General features: G+C 38.4%; 1 protein-coding gene across 1 annotated transcript in view; it reads right to left on the bottom strand.

Annotated features, from left to right (window-relative positions):
- Positions 1–20,076, bottom strand: part of MYO3B (myosin IIIB) — a 193,728-nt gene extending 173,652 nt beyond the window's left edge. Inside the window, exons 1-3 of the mRNA XM_084265139.1 lie at positions 19,974–20,076; positions 17,247–17,312; positions 16,998–17,037 (exon numbers count right to left, since the gene is read on the bottom strand). Coding sequence (XP_084121265.1) covers positions 16,998–17,037; positions 17,247–17,253 — 47 coding nt within the window. The 5' untranslated portion in view covers positions 17,254–17,312; positions 19,974–20,076. The remainder of the gene's footprint in view (positions 1–16,997; positions 17,038–17,246; positions 17,313–19,973) is intronic.
- Positions 20,077–21,508: the final 1,432 nt, after the last annotated feature.

Raw genomic sequence — 21,508 nt, 5'->3', positions numbered from 1 at the left:
TTACTGTTCTATTTTCAGTATTGCCTTACTGAACTTCTATACAACGATTTGCCTGTTGTCTTTCAATGTGCACCCTTTATATCTAGCTCACTGTAAAATGGGACATCCATAGGGGTTTTGAGACTAGGGAGAGCCTCTCTCCTTTCTAGCAGTCATGGTATACAGTAAGAGACAGGTTTGAATTCTAATATAGCTTGTAGGGACATAATACTAGTAACAGCTAATACCAGTGAAACAAAACTAAACATACTATTTCCATATGAACAATTGATGCACAGGGCCAATTTTTGCAACGTTCTATTTGTTAACTCCTGTTGTGTCTTGTGAAATAGCTGGCTCAAACTCATCTGAGTACTGTGGAAGAACAAAAATGTCATTTTCAAAATGAAGGTATTTCCCTATATGTAGGGAGCTCAATATTTCTTCCATACTAAATGAGTAACTCCTAGATAGAAGAATTCAGAAAGGAAAGTTAACATTATCATCTATGGCTTCACTCAGCCATTACAACCGCTATTATGATGGCTAGTGATGGTCACACCCAGCCAGCTACCTAAGAAGCAATTGTTATAGGAATTAATGAACCACTGAAAGGCACAAGAAAATCAATAGTCAGAACAGCTTCTTCTGCTAGTCTCCTCCTGCTATTTCTCACTGGCTAGGTTAAAACAAAGAGGATGTCAATATCTCGAAATGAAGCATACAAAAGAATCCATCAACACACCATCCTGTAACTGTTCTCAATTGGTTTCAGAAAAAGAGACTGCAGAATGTGATGTGCATAGTTCTTTGTGGGATAAAGGTCAGTGATGGAAGGAGATGAAGGAGAAGGATAAAAGTATGTTTAAAAGCTGTTATTGATGTTTTACAACTTACAAACAAAAAGAACCATACTTTGACTGATTTCACTATGTCAACATAAGGGAAAAATAGGACAATCAGAAATAAAACTGCAGTTATGTATAGATGAAAGGTAGATCCCTGAAAACATTAAATTCAGAACAAGTGTCTTATTGAATATACAAACCTGGTGTTCAAAACAGAGATGGGGAGGATGTAATTGGGAAACACGTTCTCCCTTTCCATGCACTTTTCTCACTTTTTACTAATTGTGCTTACATACACTCTCTTTCCCTAGGTAAAGTTCTTTAAATTCATGAATATCTTTGTTATCATTACATTATAATCTGTTGCATTGCAATTTTTTGTAGAGTAAACTCTTATTGCACCCTTAGAGTAAATCATTACTTAGCCTTTGACCAATAATGATTGGCTCAATCATTTCTGTATTGCTCATGTAAATGAAACAGAAGAATACTCTGTGTGGGCAAATACATCTGCATGAGCACCCAGTTTCATAAACAAACACATCTGGGATGCACGTAAGCAACAGTAGAGTACAGCTTGGCCCCTGGCCCACTCCCCTGTGATTCTAACACTCTTCTTACCGGGTACGTGTTTTCTGTCTTTCCTGAAGGACTGGCAGATCAGAAGAGGCACTGCTGCTTTGCTGGGTCACAAAGAAATTATTTTACTCCAGAGCAGTGTATTTAGCACCTCATCCTATGGCTCCCAAGCAAGTGCCACAACACTCTTGATAAACTTCCATTTTGCATGGGGTCCAGGTAACACTACTGCCATATTAGGTTCATCATAATTGCATCTCAAAAATCAGGTTTCTTCTGCTGCCCAGAAATTCATTCTGAAGTTGCTTTTTGCTTGATCACAGACCCACAGCTTCATGTCATCTGCTGTCTAGAACAGTCATACCAGTTTGCTTCATCCCAACCCAATTTCTAGTTGAATGAGACTTGTGAACAGTGGAATGTTAGCCCTAAAGAGGTCTGCTTAGCATGCACAAAACGGAGCCGTGCATATCAAACACTGCCTCAGAACAGAACAAGCACCCACTGGGGTTTTCTAGAGTAGGAAGGTCTTAAGTATGAGGGTGAACTAAAGTTACTCCATCTTTCTTAAAAAAATAAAAATTATCACTAGTTCTTCAGAAAGTTTCTTGGTGCACTTGATTCAATGGTATTATATTAGTAATTTTATTTGCTGTCGATACAAAACTGGGAGGAGTGGCTGATACACCAGAAGACTGCACTGCCATTCAGCAAGACTTTGACAGGCTGGAGGGTTGGGCAGAGAGGAACCTATGGAAGTTCAACAAAGGCAAGCGTAGGGTCCTCCACCAATGGAGGAATAACCCCAGGTTTACGGGTTTAATAATCCCCAGTTTAGGGGTTGACCTGCTGGGAAGCACCTCTGTGGAGATGGACCCAGGAGTGTTGGTGGACAATAAGTTTAGTTTATATGTAAAGAGTGGGTGTCAAGAGGATGGAGCCAGACTCTTTTCAGCAGTGCCCAGAAACAGGACAAGGGGCAACAGGCACAAATGGGGACACAGGAAGTTCCGTCTGAATATGAGGAAAAACTTCTTTACTTTGAGGCGGACAAAGCACTGGAACAGACTGCCCAGAGGGTCTGTGGAGTCTCCTTCTCTGGAGATATTCAAACCCACCTAGACATGATCCTGCTTTAGCAGGAAGGTTGGACTAGATGATCTCCAGAGGTCCTCTCCATTTCCAACCATTCTGTGATCAAATTTCTTTCTGTTAGAATCATTTAGTCCCACTGATTTGCATAGGATTTCATAGATATAACAGGTTTTATTCTGGTCTCCTATAGCTGAACTTCTCTAATTGAATTGCACCACAGCTAAAATGTAGATATGTAAACAGTAAAAAGGCCACAAAGCAACTTGGTCCATGAGCAGTGAAACTAACAAACTTCATAAATCTGCATTTTTCTTAATTTCCTACCACAATAATAACTATAGTTTTTTCCTCTGAAAACCCTAAAACACATCCTCTGCTGTAACTAAGCTGCAATTGTAAGCACAGAGGGGGGACAACCAAAACTGAATGTTTCCATGACAAAATTCAACCTATATTCCCCTCAAACACTGGTAATGGATCATTCCTCTAGCCTGATGAAGATTTTTATGAAGAGTGTGCAATCTTATTTCTTTGCATGATTTCTACTTCTCTGTCAAATCTAGACACAGTCTTCTGAGAGAAAAGATTTTCTCAAAAACTTCAAGACTGTTTCACTAAGATTCAATGTAAATGTATTTTTGTTTTGTTTTCACAAGATTAGCAAAACATATTATTGATGGAAAAATGACAATTCCAAGGTTTCTGGGAGGTACCGTGTTTTTAAGAAAACTATCATGTAAACTGGGACCAACAGAGAAAATTGTATTCAGTGATGAAAGACTGATTCAGATGGTTCAAATGATTGCAAAAAATCACTTCCACACATGGTAAATCAAGTATTTCTACGAAGCTGTCATGAGAGGTAAAGGGTACCTTGCTACTAACATAGACATCAATAAAACGTGAAGTTCTGAGGACCACTGAAAATGAAGCCCCTGATCATTCATGAGTAACTACAATGCATTTCATTTGTTTGACTGCTAATTAATCAGTTCCACATCTACACCTCCAAGGACCAAATGCCGAATAAAATTATGTTCCTGGTTAGTTACCATGATATAGAACCTAATTATTATGTTATAAATGTAACAATTAAACCAGAAAGACCCAAGGAATATTCAGCAGAAATTATTATCCAAGACAAGATCCAAATATCTGAAAGCCAGTTAAGATCAACAACTCAAAGAGGAAGTTCTGATCAGTGGCATTTCTATTGCAAAAATGCTATTTATATTAGCCATCTAAATAGAATTCCAACAAGCAAAATACATTAAAGCAGTTACAAATGACTAACAGCTAACACATCAATTTCACCTCAGGCTGGGAACTCAGCACTAAAATGAAGTTTATAATCCCATGAGCCCATTCAGTTACAAACTGCAGGTGGCAAATCAAGTGACTATGAGCTACAGTCCCCATGTGTGAAAAATCAATACCTGAGAAGGTTTTCTCCACCTCTTTTGGCAGCAATTTAACACGGAAAACAAAATGCATGTGTTGGTGTTAAAATGGAAGGATGAAGGACTGTAACAGAACTGATGACCCTTAGACCAAACCCAGGCTCTTCACTGAAGTTTAATTAGAACAGAATAAAACTGGGAAGAATATAATTGCAAACTTACATTTGCATAGTGACCTATTTTCTGAAATCAACTTATCTTATATTGGATTTTTGTCTCACTAAGTATACCAGAATTCTTCAGGACTTAAGATAGCTTCCTCACAGGAAGCGCTGCTGCACAGAACTGTGTTCTGCATATTGGTCTCCATGCCCAGTATTAGACAATGTAGATGCTGTCACAAAGGTACAGATAAACTGGTTCAGTCCTAGCAGCTTTGCTTCGTTAATAATAGAGATCATTGTGACACTAATTGATCCTGAGCCTGATCTATTTATCAAGTCTTTTACATGCAGGAGCTGAGGAATTAAAGCCACTTAGTCATTCACAAAGCGTGAGCAACAACTGCTTAATTTTTTGAAGGGAATCTTCCTATTGTTTTGCAATATACCTTAATTATATCATGTAATCATTCATAATTCATCACTATAGTTCTCCAGTACTGGTTTTACAGTGGTTTTATTCTAATGAGGATTTTTAATAAGAACAGACACTCTTCTTTATCCATAAGAAAAATAATAAACTGTTAAATGTGATACAAAGAATATCTCTTAGTGCTGACAATGACTCTTGCTTAAGATGAAGTATTTTCATCAGTGAGCTAGTTGTTATGCATTACCAGCATGTGTGCAGTAGCCTAGCGTGACACCAATTTGCATAATTTCTCTTCTCTAACAGGCTTCAAAAATAATAATAGGCATACAAGATAGAATCCATTAATTTTAGACTTCCTTCAGCAGCTATCTTCATGGAGCAGTTATCAAAAGAACCTTTAAAGAATTAAGTTTAATAAATTATAAATGTATTATTCGGGTTATGCTATCTGGGCCTATAACCATCTAAGTTGAGTTCAGTAACAAAGACCATGGCAAATTCACAAGCAATTGGCTTGACATCTTCCCAGCTGGAAAGACTGACAAAAAAAGTGGCAGAATTCCAACACCCACTGCTGCTGAGAGTTAAATATTGAACTTGAAAATCAGTTAAGCATTTTGGGGTACAGATAGGTAAAAGACAAGGACAGATACTGATAGACATAGAAGCTGCTCAGGGCTTTTATACTTGCCTACATTATTTAATAATTATATAGAGATGAACAAAAATGACTTTGCTTTTTGTGGATCTGATCACAATAAAGACCTATCATTTGGTAATATTTAATACAAGCAGAAAGATTAATGTGTTAACTCTAATGGGAAGCTAGTTTAATTAAAAATAAAATATAAAAAAAAGAGAGAAAACAGCTTTCCACAGTATAATAACTGATGGACCTTTACTTATCTTCCTGACTTATGAATTTATATATTGACTTGAACAGCAAACAACATTGCTGCAGTACTTAGATTATCTCAGTCATTACTTGGTAAAAAAAAGGTGGCTGTGCAACTTGAAATAATAATTTAGACCTTGGTGCACTTTACTATATATTCTGATACATGGTCACCTAGAAGAAAGACCTGATTTGTGTTCACTGCACATCAAGATGCCTGAAAGTCAATACAATTAAGACATGGTCCTAATTTCCACTTAATACAAAAACATGTTACCAAAGTACTCAGTTATCCCATTGAGGGAAAAGGTACCAGCACCACAGATGCTAACAGGGACACAAGGAATAATTCTCAGAGCTTGCTTGCTCCTGCCAGGTATTTCACACTGAGCAGCACTAATCAATTTCAGGTCCTACTGATTCAGGGGATTTGAGGGAGGTTAACACCTCCGAGAGCTGTGATCTTGAAGAGAGAATAATAGTAACAGCAACAGCAAGAAAAATAGTCCATGAACTTTCAGAATAGAATTTAAACACAGAAGAAACTGGCCTCTTTACCCAGATTAACTCTAGGGTTGCTGCAGATGCTCCTGAAGAATTTAAGAGAATGCCTGAACTTAATTTACAAAGGCATCCTTAGTTTTTTACAGCATCCTTAGCTACATGATAACTAAGGATGCTGTAACAGTGACTATGACCTGGAATAACCAGCTTCTAGCACTTCCTTAGCAGCCATTCAGTATTCTTTTCAATATTGTTGGTTTATGGAAGGGCTCCATGTTCAATACTGTGGGCTTTCAGAACTTGGAATAGGAAAAGATTTTGTGACACCATTCAACAAACAAGAGAGAGTAAATAGATAATAAGGTAGGCTGGGCAGCTTGTTCTCCAGTGCCTTGAAACCCTCATTCAAAGCTCAACAAAGGTATTTTTAAAGGTAAGTGAGGTAAAACAGTTACATGCACAGAATTAACAGGGGTTCTTAAAACTCTTTTACTTTAGCTATTACAAGGAACATAAATAAAAAGTCAAACCAATAAACATCTTGTTTTAAGACTTCACTGCCTCAGCTTCCTGACATCTCAAACTATTTTCAGCTGCTAACTCACAACCAGGAGTCCTCAATCTCTTCTTTGAGGCTTGTAACATTTACTCAGAAACACAGTTGCTCTTCTGTTCTAAGTCATTCCTCATGATCTCTGCAGCAAGCACTCTTTTCTTGTGGAAAGAGGCAGGCTGATTTTCCTTTAAAATGGCTGAAAAGAAACCATTTCCCCTAATCTTCCAACTTTCCTTGTTAGGTGGTTCTTCTTCAAACCCACTGTGCAGCCAACACCTCCCACTGAAGTCTTAGCCCCCCAGTTTAAGTTTAAAGTTTGGTAAGTGGCTTGTCACACAGAGTATTCAATCCTTTATTTAATGCCATTCACTCATCAAAATTTAATTTTTCCCCTTTGTTAGCTTTGGCAGGTGCAAAGTTTACTTCAACCAACCTACAGAAACAGAAGTGGAACAGACAAGGCAAATACACCCCCATTCAAAATGATGCTTGAAGTCTTATCAGACTTACATACAGAAACTTTCCAGTATCAAGCAGAAACCACATATTGCATATAGATTCCCTAAATTGTCCTGTCAACATATTATGTGCACATTTCTCTAAACAGACTCTCACATCACTACTGTGTACACAATGGAAGGTTTGTTACCTAGCTTAGAACTGCAATGATTGCCCCAAAAAGATACTCACTTGAGGATGTTCCAGCAAAAACACTATATAGTGCTGTTTGTTTTTTGTTGTTTTTTTTAATTGCCATATCTGATTTATATCCTTGTGGTATCAATTGCTCAAAGCTAATTTTCTATAATGAATTATTTATTTCCTGTTGTAATCAGACATCTGAGATAATCATAAATATTTATATGGCCAGTTAATTCACTAATGAAAACTGAACTAATTTTAAAACTGGGATGTTATCTCACAGTTGTGCTGACCTAACACCCTGCTCAACCTTTACATTACTGAAGGCAACCACCATATGGGAAGCAACTAACAGGATCTGGAAGAAACCAGACCTGGAAGAAAGCAGACCTTCAAAGCATGGAATACAAATGGACTAAGGTATCAGGACAGAATAATTCTGTGCATACCTGGAAATATTCTCACTATTCTCTAATTGCCCAATCCATAAAATTTGCAACCATGAACTCTACCCTTATACTCCTTTGACACCCTTGAGGTTCTTCCTTGGGGTTCTCCCTTGGGTTTACAGGCCCAGATAGCATAATCCAAATAATACATGTTTCAGAGACATTTTCTCTTCAGCAACAGAACTGCTTCTTAGGCACTGAATTATTGGTACCTGTGCAACTCCACTACCCTTTACAGCCTCTAAGAAATGTTTTGGCCTGCTGGCTGCCTCAGAGTAGCTCAGTACCATCTATGGATTGCAAGAGCCTATGGGCACAAATTCCTTCAATTTAGCTGGCTCTATTGATATCATCCCTTAACGAAACCAGGTTAGCATAAATCACTAATAAAAGATTTATTTACTACACCCACAATGAACAATGCAGTTTACCAAGGTTTATAAAGTCACAAAAGAACAGAAATTGAAGGAAACAAGTCTACATCCATCTAGACTCAAATCAGCTCTGAAGGGTCAACACAGCCCTTATTCAGCTTATATCCCCCTCACAGAAGTGAATACTACTTCACAACAATTTTTGCTTTATAATCCAACCCCATTTCTGGGGCAATGTGCCTTTGCTCCCCGAAAACACTAACTACTGGTTGTTTATCTAAGTACTAATCTGTTCCTCTATCAGTCCAGAAGGTGGTAAGCAACAGAGTGGCTGATGGCTTTAAGCCTTATGTGAAGAGTCTCACCTGCCCCATAACACACTTCTGTCATTTTTCATATTTGACTCATCTATTCAGACTGTTAGTCTGTTGTGAAGTATAATATTAGCTGGAAAATGGTCAAAATTTAGAGACAAAGCATCTCTGTTAACATTTGTATTTTGATACATTTGTTATGTTGCAAATTAACAACCATACTGTAAGCAGACACATCAAGTGGGATAGACATGCGTCTCTTAACTGAGGTTCTCAATAGAGGCTGCATGTGATGATAATGAATGCTGTTAGTATTGGATACTGGTTCAGCATGCAGTCCTATTTTTGAGGGATGCTGTAAGCATTTCCAAGGTAAGACTACAGATCCTTTGTCTAGTTTAGTCCAGAACACAAAGAAAACACTGTTATCTTGAGTCTGAAATCAGAGGTACTACAGCAGACACTAGGAAATAACGTTACAGACTATGAACACTGCTTTCTTCTCATCACTGCCGAGAAAAGTCAGACAGAAAAAGGCCACAAAGAATGGTGATTTTGAAACTGCAAATTCGTTTACCTTAGCTTCTAGGGCAAAAAAAAAAAAAATCCTCAAACCAACCTCTCCGAGAGGAACAGGTTACAGAAAAGCATGTGTCACTGGACTTGTTCTCTGAACAATAACTCTCTTTCAAGGACTGCAGACCTATAATGATTTCAGAAATGATTCACTGGCCTCCTGAGCTCCAGGAACAAAAGAGGAGGAGGAAAAATGAAGAGTTGTAAACTTACAGTTCATTCTGTACTTTCAACTACTGGGTGCCAGCAAAAAAGAACAACTTTCAGATGACAGATTCTGAAGCAGTTGATGTATTTGCTAATTTAGATGTAGGAAGGAAGTACAGTGCAATGTCACAAATCCCAAAGGAATATGGTATTCCATGTAAAAATGAAATCCATTAGAGATTTGTGGTTTGCCCTATGTACAAAGGAAAAACTTTAAAAACGTGGCTGTCAAAAGATGAAGAAACAATCATGCAAGTTTATGAGTTAAGTAAGTCTTTGATAAAAAAACTTCTTATGATCACTCAAAAGGAAATTACTGCAGAATCCAGACTTAATCCTTGACAAGACAATTAGACTGTGTCAGCAACTGAAGTCATCCATGCCAGAATGACTCTTATTGTGAGTGGGCTGTACTGTGATGTAATAAAAGTGTTCATGAATCAAAAATATTGTGAGAAAACAGACCTGCGGCAGACAGGCACGCGAGCTCTGACTCAGGCAAGAGCAGCATGTAAAACCACTTATCACCTGCAACAACCAGCACAGAATAATGCCCAGCACATGCAAAGAGATGTAAACAGCACAAGAACTTAAATAATTATGCAAAAGTTTGCAATGTCAGGGCATCTGCTTCTTTTGAGAGCTGCATCTAACCCAAGACCATCACCCTTGGTCCCTGCCTGAGCTATGCTACAGCCATGCCTTTGCTTGATCATGTACCTCATACATCCAAGCCCTGACCTGTGGTCTTGATCTCCTGGCCAGACCTCGAGTCTACCTTGTTGCTACATACTCTCCTGACCCATGCTGGCTGCCATCCCTGGGCCAGGATGCCCCATGCTCAGTGAGGCCACTGCCCCTGCTGCCTCACTGGGACCCATAGCTCCCTGCTCACCTGCCCTTGCAGGACAGCCTAGCCTTTGCTGCTGGATGGCTTTACCCAAGCCTTTTTCCACATTAGCCTCCTTCAAAACATGCAAAAACTTGGATGTTCTTCAAACCAAAGAGTAGCAAGACCTACTGATCTACGGACATCACGAGATATCAAGAGACAGAGACAGTGAAATTCAACAGCCCTATTAACAGATGCGTCAGATACATTTTTCTCAAAGTCATTATTTTCACTTGCTTAGAGAAAGACAGGCGAAAATACACATTACAGTACTGCCTGATCATAATGGTTAGTGTTCATAGACTCTTAAAACTAAACTTTAACATCTGAATCCTACATTAGGTACTGCTTACAGACAACCAATATTTAATTACACAAAGCCCCGCACTGTAAAGCAGAACCCTGTTTCAGAACCAGCTTTTAAAAATCCTCTCCCAAACCCTATTTTTCAAATTTAATTATTTCTTCCTTCTATTAAATAAATAGTCTTGAAAAATTTCAGCAGTTTAGTATGTATTATTTAGCAAAATTAGTCTTTGCTGCAGATTATAAAACTATTCTTATTCATAAGGATCTGGAATTCATGAAAGCATAAGGCTAAGTTTGAGTGGTAACAAAGTATCCTTCTGGCTGATGAAATATTCATACCCATTTGTCATCAAGACTTTAATAAGGAGAAATATAGCCTTTTCATTCTTGTTTAGTAATGAACTTGCAAAGAGCTTTCTTAATTTCATTCTGAATGTTAGAGTAAGATGCCTTTTTAAACATTCCTAATAATTGCCCTTTTCTGTACAACACAGTACAGGAAATATTTAAAATTTACTTAGAAAGATGACTCCATATTTCAGGTAGATAAATAAGATTTATGTATTTGCACCCTTCAAAGTTCACAGAAGTTGGTAATTTAAATTTCATTCTACTACTATACTTTGTGCATCCCTCTAGATGCAACATTGTTAAGCCTCAAAAAAGTAAGATTTATTAAAGACAGAAAGCTACACCATAGGTGATCTTATAACTATTAAAACCAGACTATAAGAAATTTCTCATTATCATAGCTCAATGTTCATGACATTCCTTATAAGAAATAGTTCCAGAAGCAGCAATTCTTGCAACTTCTTTTTACAAAGATTGATGTAACTTCATGGCAGCTCTTCATGCACTTTTTAATGATACACTTACAGATACACTTACTGATACACTTAGACTACACACTACTGTATGTAGTTGTTCCATTAATTTTCTGACCCTTACTTACATGGTTTAAGACAAGCAGACATCTATTTGTCACTGACTGCATTCCAAACAGGCAGCAAAGCATGACAAAAAAGTTGAGTTCTTAGAAGACAAAACTTGCTCTCTAAACCACTTCAAAAGTTAAGAGACACTAACCAACTGGATGATGAAAAGAAATCTGAAAGCCCCAGGAATGGTATATTACTGTAAGAGCTTGCTAATTGGGGGTGGAGGAGAGAGCAGTGAATCTGTTTCAAAAGAAAAATATAGCAGATCTAGAAATACACTTGCATGCAGTGAATTCTTTCCCTCTGTGCCTCAGAGGGACTACAGTAATTAAGGCAAAACACCTCCTTCAGAGACCCACCAAAAATTAAAAAAAAATAAAAACCTGAACCCTTGCAGCACAGCAGTGCTGATTGCTGGGTTCCCCTCCAGCTGCTTCTGCAGGTCCACTCTACTGCCTGCTTCCTGACTTTCAAATACCTCATTTGTGGCCCTCGCATTGCTTTACTGTGCAGTGCTGATTGCTGGCTCTCAGTCCCAGGAGGTTTCCAGTTTCACTTTGGATTAAGATTATACTACCGGTTTGTTGCCTCATGTGCTTGTTATTGGAGCTTCTGTCACTGCTCCCCAAGGAGCTGTATGTAGTCCTTTCTTGCCAGGCAGTTAATATTCCCTTTATTCTCTTTCAGTCAACTTACAGTAAAATGGAGATAAGAGTTCAACAGAAACTCTGCTGCAACGTGAGCTTGTGCAATACCCGAGTTTGTGCATGCATGTTATCAGCAGTAAGTATAGGTTAATCAGATGTTTGAGTGAGCTGATACTGCCAATCAAGAAAGAAACTCAGATTAACTATATCCAGAGAACTATCTGAAAATTAGAACCTACTAGTATTTGGCAGCTATAGCTACTCCATGACTTCCCACTTCAAGGAAGAACACCTTGACCAGAATCAAGAGGAATAACTGCAGCATACGAAGGCAAAGATGAGGAAACTTTAAGATAGCTGCACCAAAACCCATACCTTGAGGAAGTGGCAGCATTGCCGCATCCTTGTCCTCAGGGTAGCCCTGAGGGCTAAAATGCTATTTTCCCCCGTTTTGAGTCACATTATGCTAATCAGTTTGAAAAAACCCCACGTCCCTGAACACACAGACTTTTACCTATAGCAAGACCACCCCAATTTATGAAGGGGGAAGCAGGGTGTGGACTCTTCATCACAATTGTTTACAGCTGAAAGGTCATTACCTGATTTCACAAGTACTCTAAATTGCATTCTTCTATGTCCCTTGCACATGTTGCATGCCCAGTCTTTCAGCCTGTCATAAAGAGCACTCACCTTCCAGCTCAGGGAGTGCATGAATTTTCTGTTCAAAATGCCTTTTCATAGGCTGGTCAAAAGAAGGTGTTCATTTCACAGCACCCAAAGGCTGTTTACTGCTGTGAGTGAGTGTGAGTGAAACCAAGTAAATTTTCTCAGCAGTGCTGAGAAGCTCTCAGCTGAACAAACTTAAGCCACCACCTTTTGACCAACTAGTTTCTCTGTGTTAGAACATATATGGTATTAGACAGTCTTTTACACTTGAAGCTGGGAAGAGGCCAAATTACCACTAGTGAGAAGCCACTTACCCTATTTACATGAATCATTGACATATCCTTTAGTTTACTGTTAGTTGACTTCTGCAGACCCTCCAAACCTTATAAATATAAAGCATATAAATTGCTTCCATTCCTTGAACCTATGAAAGGAACTTATTATCAGTTGCTAAACTCAAGTCACTTCCTTTGACTAACACTGGTCCTTCCTATATATTTGATGACAGTGTATACGATTTTCATTATGGCAATCAGTTTACTTTTATAATTGTTTTTCACTGAGACAGTAATCTTCCCAATAACATGAAGCACCATTGCAAACACCTTTTATAAGCGAATTCCCTACCTTTCAGCATACTCAAAATAATTGTTACAAAAAGAATGTAAGACCCACAGCTGAAAAATATCCTTTTAATCAAATTAATTTTTCATATAAACATAATTGCAAATTATTTTAAAACATTTTTCCAAGAATATGAGAGATAGGTGATTTTTAAATACTCTGTAATTTTTGTAAGATATACTTATCTTGCACTCATTTTTAATCACAGGAATTTTTTTAATCATCTACTGTATCTACCATCTTTATCTCATTTCAATCTTTTCTGGCTTGCCTCTCAGAGCCATTAATTCAATGTTCCATCTGCTACAGTTCTTCATACTGCAGATGACATTTATGCTAGGTTTGTTTCTTCAGAAGAAAATGTATTAGAAAAGGTAGCCTGACAGGTCTTTATATCCACTTCACAGGCTACACGCAAAGTATAAAGATCATCCATGTAGCTATTGACAGAAACGATGAGAGAACAAGTGAAGACAACAAGATGTGTGCCGAACATGCCGCCTTCTTGCACGTGAGATGGAATTAACCACATCTATCATTCAGGCCTTCAGTAAGTTAAAATATAGTGTGAAAACCACATAAGGAGACATGAAAACTGCCATCCCACTCCACACTTTTTACTCCTCCTGCTTAATGCACTTAGTCTATTTCCCATATATCCAGGAAAACTGGCAGCAACAGTGTTATTACGCTTTTATTTTTTCCTTTCAGAACAGGTTTTATACCAATTCTTCAGAACAAATGCAACCATGTAACAAACAGGTCAGTGACAGTCCCTTGGACATGCTACAAACATGACAAGATTGTCCTACAGCAGAGATGAAGTAACAGGACAGTGGTTACATACCTAGACTGAGTAGCTGACTTATTTAGAAATCAGGAATCTGAAGGAGAACAGCTTCTGCTCTCCCTGTAGCTTCAGGATTTGCCAGCTAATATCAAAGTTAACACATTAAAAAGTATGCAATAACTGGCACAGGGAACTCACCAATAATTTCTCCTTTTTCTAAATCAAAAGGCAACTGTACTGGAGAAGAACAGTTAAAAAAATGGTTTTAAAAACATTTACTGCGTTGATGACAGATCCTGCAAAATCTGTCGTGAGCTGCTAAGCCTTTGAAAGCAAATCACTTTCCACCAAACAGAGACCTGGTGTGTTCAGTAGGCTGATCCTCAGGCTGCCTTAACTCTACAGTGCAGCCCTTTTTCTGAAAATCATTGCACCACATGAACTATTTCTCCATTTCAGCTTTCTCTCTGTTCACGGTGATTTTTACTTTGTGTTAAATTTTATTGACAATTAGATTATTTTAGACACATTTACTCAGGAAAAAAAAGGAGAGATCTTGAAGAAAGAAGCGTTTCTGAAATCTCTTGTTCTTCCTGTCTTTCAAGCCCAAATTAACTACAGTTCCCTTCTACTCTTCAGATCATGCTAGGCAAAGAGGTAGGGAGACATATGAGTAGGAAGAGACGAGAACCGGCAACAGTGTTGGTCATGAGAGAAGAGCAGAAGTAGTTATTCTGGTAGTTGAACTATCATAAAGCATTTCTCTCTTTCCATGACATTTGCTCAATGCCTAAGCTGAGGATAGAAGTAGCAGAGAACGTTGAATCAGGAAACACTGATTCAAGCACCTGGCAGAGTTTGCTAAAAGTCTGCTTGTGCAGGGAAATATTTATCATACAATGGATGGATTTTTCTTTTTCCAAGTAGTAGTAAAATGTAAAGACAAGATCTTCCCTGGGATCAGCATGGCTCTTCCAGTTCTATGCCTACCCAGGAAAGTAAAAAGAGCAGAGACAGCACTCTTTCACACAGTTTTAAGCAGTGCTTTCTATTGTTTCTGATTTCAATGTTAGCAAGAAACTTTTCCCAAATATTTCTATCTTTCCCTTTATTACCCCCACACACACACAAAACCCAAAAAACCCACCAGAGATGCCTCTACCTTCCTATACCTAAACAAGAGCTCAGTCTATTTTTGCACACAACATACCATTTGCATATGAATCTCAAAATCTCAAATCCGTATTTAGCACCAGTCTTGCAGCTGGACTCAAGCAGGCCACAGTAAAACAAGTCCCCTCCCCCTCTGCTGGATACATCTCCCACTGCAGGATATTATAAAGCCTTTACTGAAGCATTTACAATATGCTGCTTATTAGTGACCCAGAGTCCTCCTAAAGAATTGTTCTCCAAAAAGCTTCAATGTCCTGTGAGCCACGGGAAGAAAACAGCACACCTGGAGATGCAGAACTGCAGTTAGCAAGCTTTGTTTGAGTCTTGCACACTTGGGTCCAAACGTAGGAAAGTCTGGGAAAGCAGCAAGGATAAGGCTCAGTTTCATACCCACAACTTCAGTACAGCCTCCATGGTAGGGCTGGAACACTGTCAAGAATAGAATATAGGGTTTGTTTCATACTATGGAAATCTGCTACACTTGGGCCTTAAGGCAGCCTTACTGGAGTTGGTATTGTTGTAGCACTCCAAGGTCCTCCACCTAGTCCCCAAAACATTTATATATTCACAAGTCATAAACCATTTTGGAGAGGAAACCATGGCATATAGAACAGATCACTGTGCATTTTATAGATTATATCTATCTTGCAGAGATGGCTTTGTCAAGGACACAGGCATCTGCTGGCTAATAGGAGTCAAATCTTTTCTACACATGGATAATTGCGTATCTCTGCAAAAATGTGATAATCTAACTATATTTTGTCTTGCAAGAGTGAAGATCACCTTAGCGCGACAGTGCCAACTGTCTTGTCATTAGCTCCATTATCACAATGACTTAAAGAGAGCTACTCATGTTGCTATACCCATAGCTAAGAACCCCATGCAAGACCTTGCTTGTTTCTGCTTTTTTAAAGAGCTAACACATATGTAAATCCTTAGTTGGAAACTATGTTACCTACAGCACTAATATTCTCAGTGAACTGATTTTTCCTTTTAAATTTTTTGATAATAATATCCCTGTGTTTCATTTCACAATAGGTCGATACTGACCAGGCTGTGAATCCTGATGGGAAAGAGAGCAACCACTTTATTTTTTTGGCAAAGAACCCAAGCAGGAAAAAGTATACCATGAGCCAATTCTTCAGACAGCAATCGTAAAGAAAGCAGTACAGGTTGCACTTTTCACATCCATTCTTTCCTTTAGTATCAAGGTTGTAAAAGCTTATTCCTCTTCCAATACTGTTGGCACTGCCCATCATCAAAACCATCAAGACTACAAACTCGTAATTCAAGATCAGCAGCTTTTAAGGTATGATTTATAACGGTCGCTCTTTTGAAGGAAGCTAACAGGTAAGGCCTGTAGAAACTAAGCACTGTATTTTCTTTCTGAGATGAGGCTGAATAATAAATATAACTAAGAATTTTACCAGTCACAGAGATTTGTATTTCATCATGCTATGCACTACTCAGTTAAAAAGTCTCTAGTAAGTAGTTTCTGAACAAGCCTACATACACAAGGGCATTTCTACCCTCAGGGAATGTTTGTTGCTACTGCAACCACAGTCAAATACAGCTGTGCTGTTACAAATGTATAAAGCCCATGTTGAGAATCAACAACAGTCAGCAACCATTATTTTACAGTACACATTCTCAGTATCTTTCTTTCCCAGTGTTCCTGGTGTTCTGATGAAATGGAGAGTCAGCTATTTGGCCTAGCTTGATAACTTTAATTTCACTACTTGAGAAAAAAAAAGAAAAAGAAATACAGCTGCAAGCAAAGCAACACTTCACAGCTACTAGCTGATCACCTGTAATATAATTATGACATGTTAGCAGAATGAGACAGGGACTTACCTACTTTGTGGTAAGAGAGTTATAACAACACAATATATTTGTTGTTTTCTCCAGGATGCCACAGAAGATTACATTTAAAAATTCTTTCTTACCTAATCCAGTTTGCTTCAGGACTTGCTGTGTTCTCAGCTGCTGCAACAGCAAACATAAAAAGCAAAAGCTTGACAACCTTCAAGACACTTGAGATCTTTGGCATTTCTCCAGCTGTTTCAAAGTAGCAGGCTACCCAAGCTAACAGTTGTTCATGTACAGAAACCCGGCTGAATGCATTACATTTCTATTCCAAAGGTGATTAACAATAAAAGAGATTAAAGTGAAAAATTAAACATTGTATTCCTTACCTGACATAGCTTCTGGTGGCCATATGCTGGACTCAGCTAAAGGTACTGTCTCTCTGAGCAATAAACCTAGAATAGGTAAAGGCTGAATTATTAACAAGAACATGAGGAGGTCTCAAAAGCACATGGTGAATGAAACAGAAATTCAAAACTTACAGTTTGATTTAGTTTGAAAAGGGAACTTAAAGAGTATTTCAAACTCTTGCTCAATTGATCTATTTCAAACACTGAATGGCATATGTAAAGAAGCAGGATGATGCTTTAGTGCAATGCAGGGGAATGATGAACACAACCCCTTAAAGTGCCTTCATACAAGACTGTTACAAAGCAAATTTGACTAAAGTGAAAACAACTGGCTTTTATCATATGGTAGTTGCATACATTCCCATTCTGCTGGTCACCTCTCTTTTCAGTCATTAACTGCTAATGTGCTTCCAACACTGTTTTGGCCTCCAGCTTTTTGTACCTAAGAATGTAGATGTGCCGCTCTTCAAGCAACTTATGAATTTAGGGACTGTATTAGTGCAATTATACAGTATTTCAGGTTTAAAATTGGGTCATCCAATTAACTTTGAATATGGCACAGCACAGCAGGAATGAAATCTATGGATTTCTGGGCAAAGGCTGGAATTTCTTTTACATAACTTTGTGTCTTTTGATACTGCTGATAGCAATTAGAAAGTACCAACCAACATAAGAAACCTTGCCAGGATGAAAGGGAAAATTCACATCAATTTCTCCTCTCAAGAGAGAATTTTCTAGTTCCTCTCTATTCTGTTCTGCAGAATTCATATTATTACTTGTGATGCCATGCAGCAGACACTAATCATTAGGACAGCATTGAGAAAATTACATTATCTATTCATACATTTCACACTGCTCTGCTTAAATGCTAGGATCCCAGTTCTATGGGTGGGAGACAAAGGACTTGTGTTAAGTATTCCAATATGGAATTTTAGCATTCAAACTGACATTCACAACAATGAAAAAAAAGACCAACATGTGGACCTGGGAGGGTGGGCATCACTCCTCAAAAGGACCTATCTGAAATGCTCTTTGGTGCCTCTATGAAACTGGGACAGAAAGCCTTAATTTGCTTTTAAGTACCTCCCTCCATTTGGAATTCACCATTCTTTCTTACACCTTGCTCTGAACTCCTCCCAGGTTCGAATCTCTGGCAGCCAAAAATCAAGTGCCTGGCTCTCACATTTAGATGCCAAGGAAGAGAGGCAATTATTTCCTGTCTGCTATGAATAAACCCCAGCTAAACACAAGCCAGGATGTATATATTTATTAACAGAGGTGCTATCTGCTTACAGAGTTGACCTTGCTATTAAATATGTAATTTTCAGTCATTGAACACAACATAGGAATAATAATTCAATGCAGATTAAATACAAACAGATCTTTTTTCACCAAAATGCCTGGCTTAATATATTGCTGAGCTATCATCCATGAACACTGACCTCCTGGAAATTACATCCCTTTCAAGTGTTTCAGGTTGCTCACCACAGAAATCTCTAGGGGTTAGTAGTGCAAGCACTGCTCCGTGAATTGGAGGGATAAATGATTCCCTATTTTTTCTGCTACAGTAATGGTGTGACCAGGAGACTGAAGGAGATGGAATTTTCTTGTGAATCATGGAAACTGTGTGTAAGGTGAGAAGGGTCTGTGCAAAGCCCAAAAATATTGTGTCCATGCGGAATGTCAGACAGCTGCCTGAATAAAGTGATGGCAGTAATTATGCCATTATCTCAGGTGGGTTGGACATGTTTACCAGTGTACTGAAAGTACCTCTCTCCACAGTCAATGTGCTACCATCAGCACAGGAAGAAGGAAAAGAAAATAGCTACTTTAATTGTTGGCAACCACAATGCTATCTGGATAAGCAGGCAAATGAAGAACTTTCTCTTGATACTGTGACCAAGAAAGCAGTGGCCACAAAGGCAGAAGGAACAGTGAAAGACACAAAAGGACATGTGCTGTCTTTAACTCTTTCCTTATCCTGAGATATTTTTCTCTCATACATGCTCTACTACTAAAAGCTACTCCTTTTATTAATTCATATCATGTTATGGCAGGACATAGTTTTCCTGAATTTTCATCTATATCATAAGAGACATTGTAAAATTAACTTAGTCTGGTGTTTTAAAATTTATAGTTCTGTAAACATCTCCTCTTCCCATACAGAATATCAGTACCCCCTCCCCACACAGCACAGTAAAGTGTCTCAGGAAGGAACACCTGGATAAGGGGTGGAGAAAAAGAGGACCAATCACTAAGAGGCTACTGACATGCCTTGCTCCAGGCAGCAGCAAAGAATAAAATATCTCATACATTCTCCTCCTCCTCAAGACACACAGCAAACAAGTTCACCTATTTGATTCTTCCTGTTAGCACCAGGAGGAACATGACTCCATATTTTAGTCTCTAATACAGGAGTTTTTAATAAAAATGCCCACTCTGTACTTGTGTCCTGGATGATTGCCAGATACATTGCAGCTTGTTTATTCTGCTGCAGTACAGCTCAGCTCAATCTCATGAAAAAGAATTAAACAGCAGCAAGAACAAAAGAAAAACTCCTACTGAATGAAGGGCTGATTGTTCTTGCAGCTGCAGAGCACTCCCAACTTCCCTGAAACAATCAAGCCAAAGGTGCCGTCCTGTTCTCTGGCTCGGTATTACTGAAGTTCAGCTGTAGAATGGATTCTTAAAAAGTTTAGTGCTCACCTGGCCAGTTATGCTCAGAGTTTGAATGAGGTCTTTCTTCTCCCTTCTTTTCCCTTGCTGATCCATAGGCTCTCCTCCCATCTCACTTCCTCCTCTCTCGTATTTCCTCCAGTTAAGTCACTGGAATTCACCTCTAGGGAGGGGAAGTTTGTAAGAAGTAATGAAAGAGACGCTACAGACACACAAGTGTCACACTGTGTTCAGATGACAGAGTAAAACTAAGGCTAGGGAAAAAATAGTAAAAAAAATCACCAACCAAGGGCAAACCAGTATCATAATTTTCAGTACTTCAAAACCTCTTCCTGAACACAAATGTCTTGTGTTCAAGACAAATGCCACTCCTCAGTGGCAGGAGGTTGACAGTAGCTCCTGGTTTTGTGACACAAAATGTTTCTCTTCCTCAGACAAGCCTGCACTCAGGAGTCCCTTGTTAGAGAGGCTCTCCTGGCATTGACTCAGCAAGAATCATTGTCTTTGTCCAATGAACTTTTGTCCAATGAACTTTTTTATTCTGAATGCTTTTGGCAAAACCACTGGGAAACAGTGCAGCTCTTAAAGCAACCAGCCACTGCGCTGCTCACTAAGTCTCTCTTCCCTGTAATTAAAAAGTCCAAAATACAGGTACAATATTTTTATTCTAATCAAGGACTTTGAAAGGTACTGGATAAATCACTTACTCTGCACATAAGCTGAGAGGGCAGTATATAATTCTGGAATCACACCACAGCCCTCACTCTCCAAGATGCACAAATGAATTGCAGCAGATTATGTTCCTACAGCTTCCTAACCATTGACCATAATGGAGCAGCAAGTACCAGCACATACGTTCCTATTTTCAATTTCCAAACCAATTCATTTGCAATTAAACTGACCTTCAATTTTAAATGGGTCTGCAATAGCTTTCAAAAATCTATATTCATCTTCCCTTCTAGCCAACAGGCATCAGAAAATCTTAGCCCAGGAGACAAACAGTTCTGTTTGGTTCAAGTCACATTTTTATTTCTGGAATAAAATTTGGGTGAACTCTTCTATTTTTAATTTATGTGCTGCAGTATCATTAATTTACAGCAACTTGGATAAACACTAGAGAATTAAAGGATGTAACATTAGAAAAAGAAGTTAATTACAGTTTGAAATTGCATATTAAGAACTGAGCAGGACTTCAATCTGGGATACAAAAAGGGTCTAGAAAGGGATTCCCTGCGTTTCAGTACCGATTCCACAAGACTTTATAGTAGGCTAAAATACAACTAATTCATTGCTTTTGTTGGAAAAAACCTCAGCAGCTACAACTGATTTGCTGATACTGAACCAGTACTATTATCCATCTTCAAACTAACAGACGTTTCTCTACAAGGATATAGTTACCCACTCAATAAATTCAAAATACAAGAAACAAAACACTTATCCTTGGTTTTCAAAGTGCGATGAAACTGGAATTCCAGAATGCAGATTTTGAAGAGGAGAATGAAGTGATAAAAACCTTGATTTTAAATATGAAAATTTAAAAATTATTTTGTATTTACACCAAACAC

Source organism: Gallinula chloropus, assembly GCF_964237585.1.
Source record: "Gallinula chloropus genome assembly, chromosome: 5".
Lineage (NCBI taxonomy): Eukaryota > Metazoa > Chordata > Aves > Gruiformes > Rallidae > Gallinula > Gallinula chloropus.
This window is presented reverse-complemented; position numbering and strand designations above follow the sequence as displayed.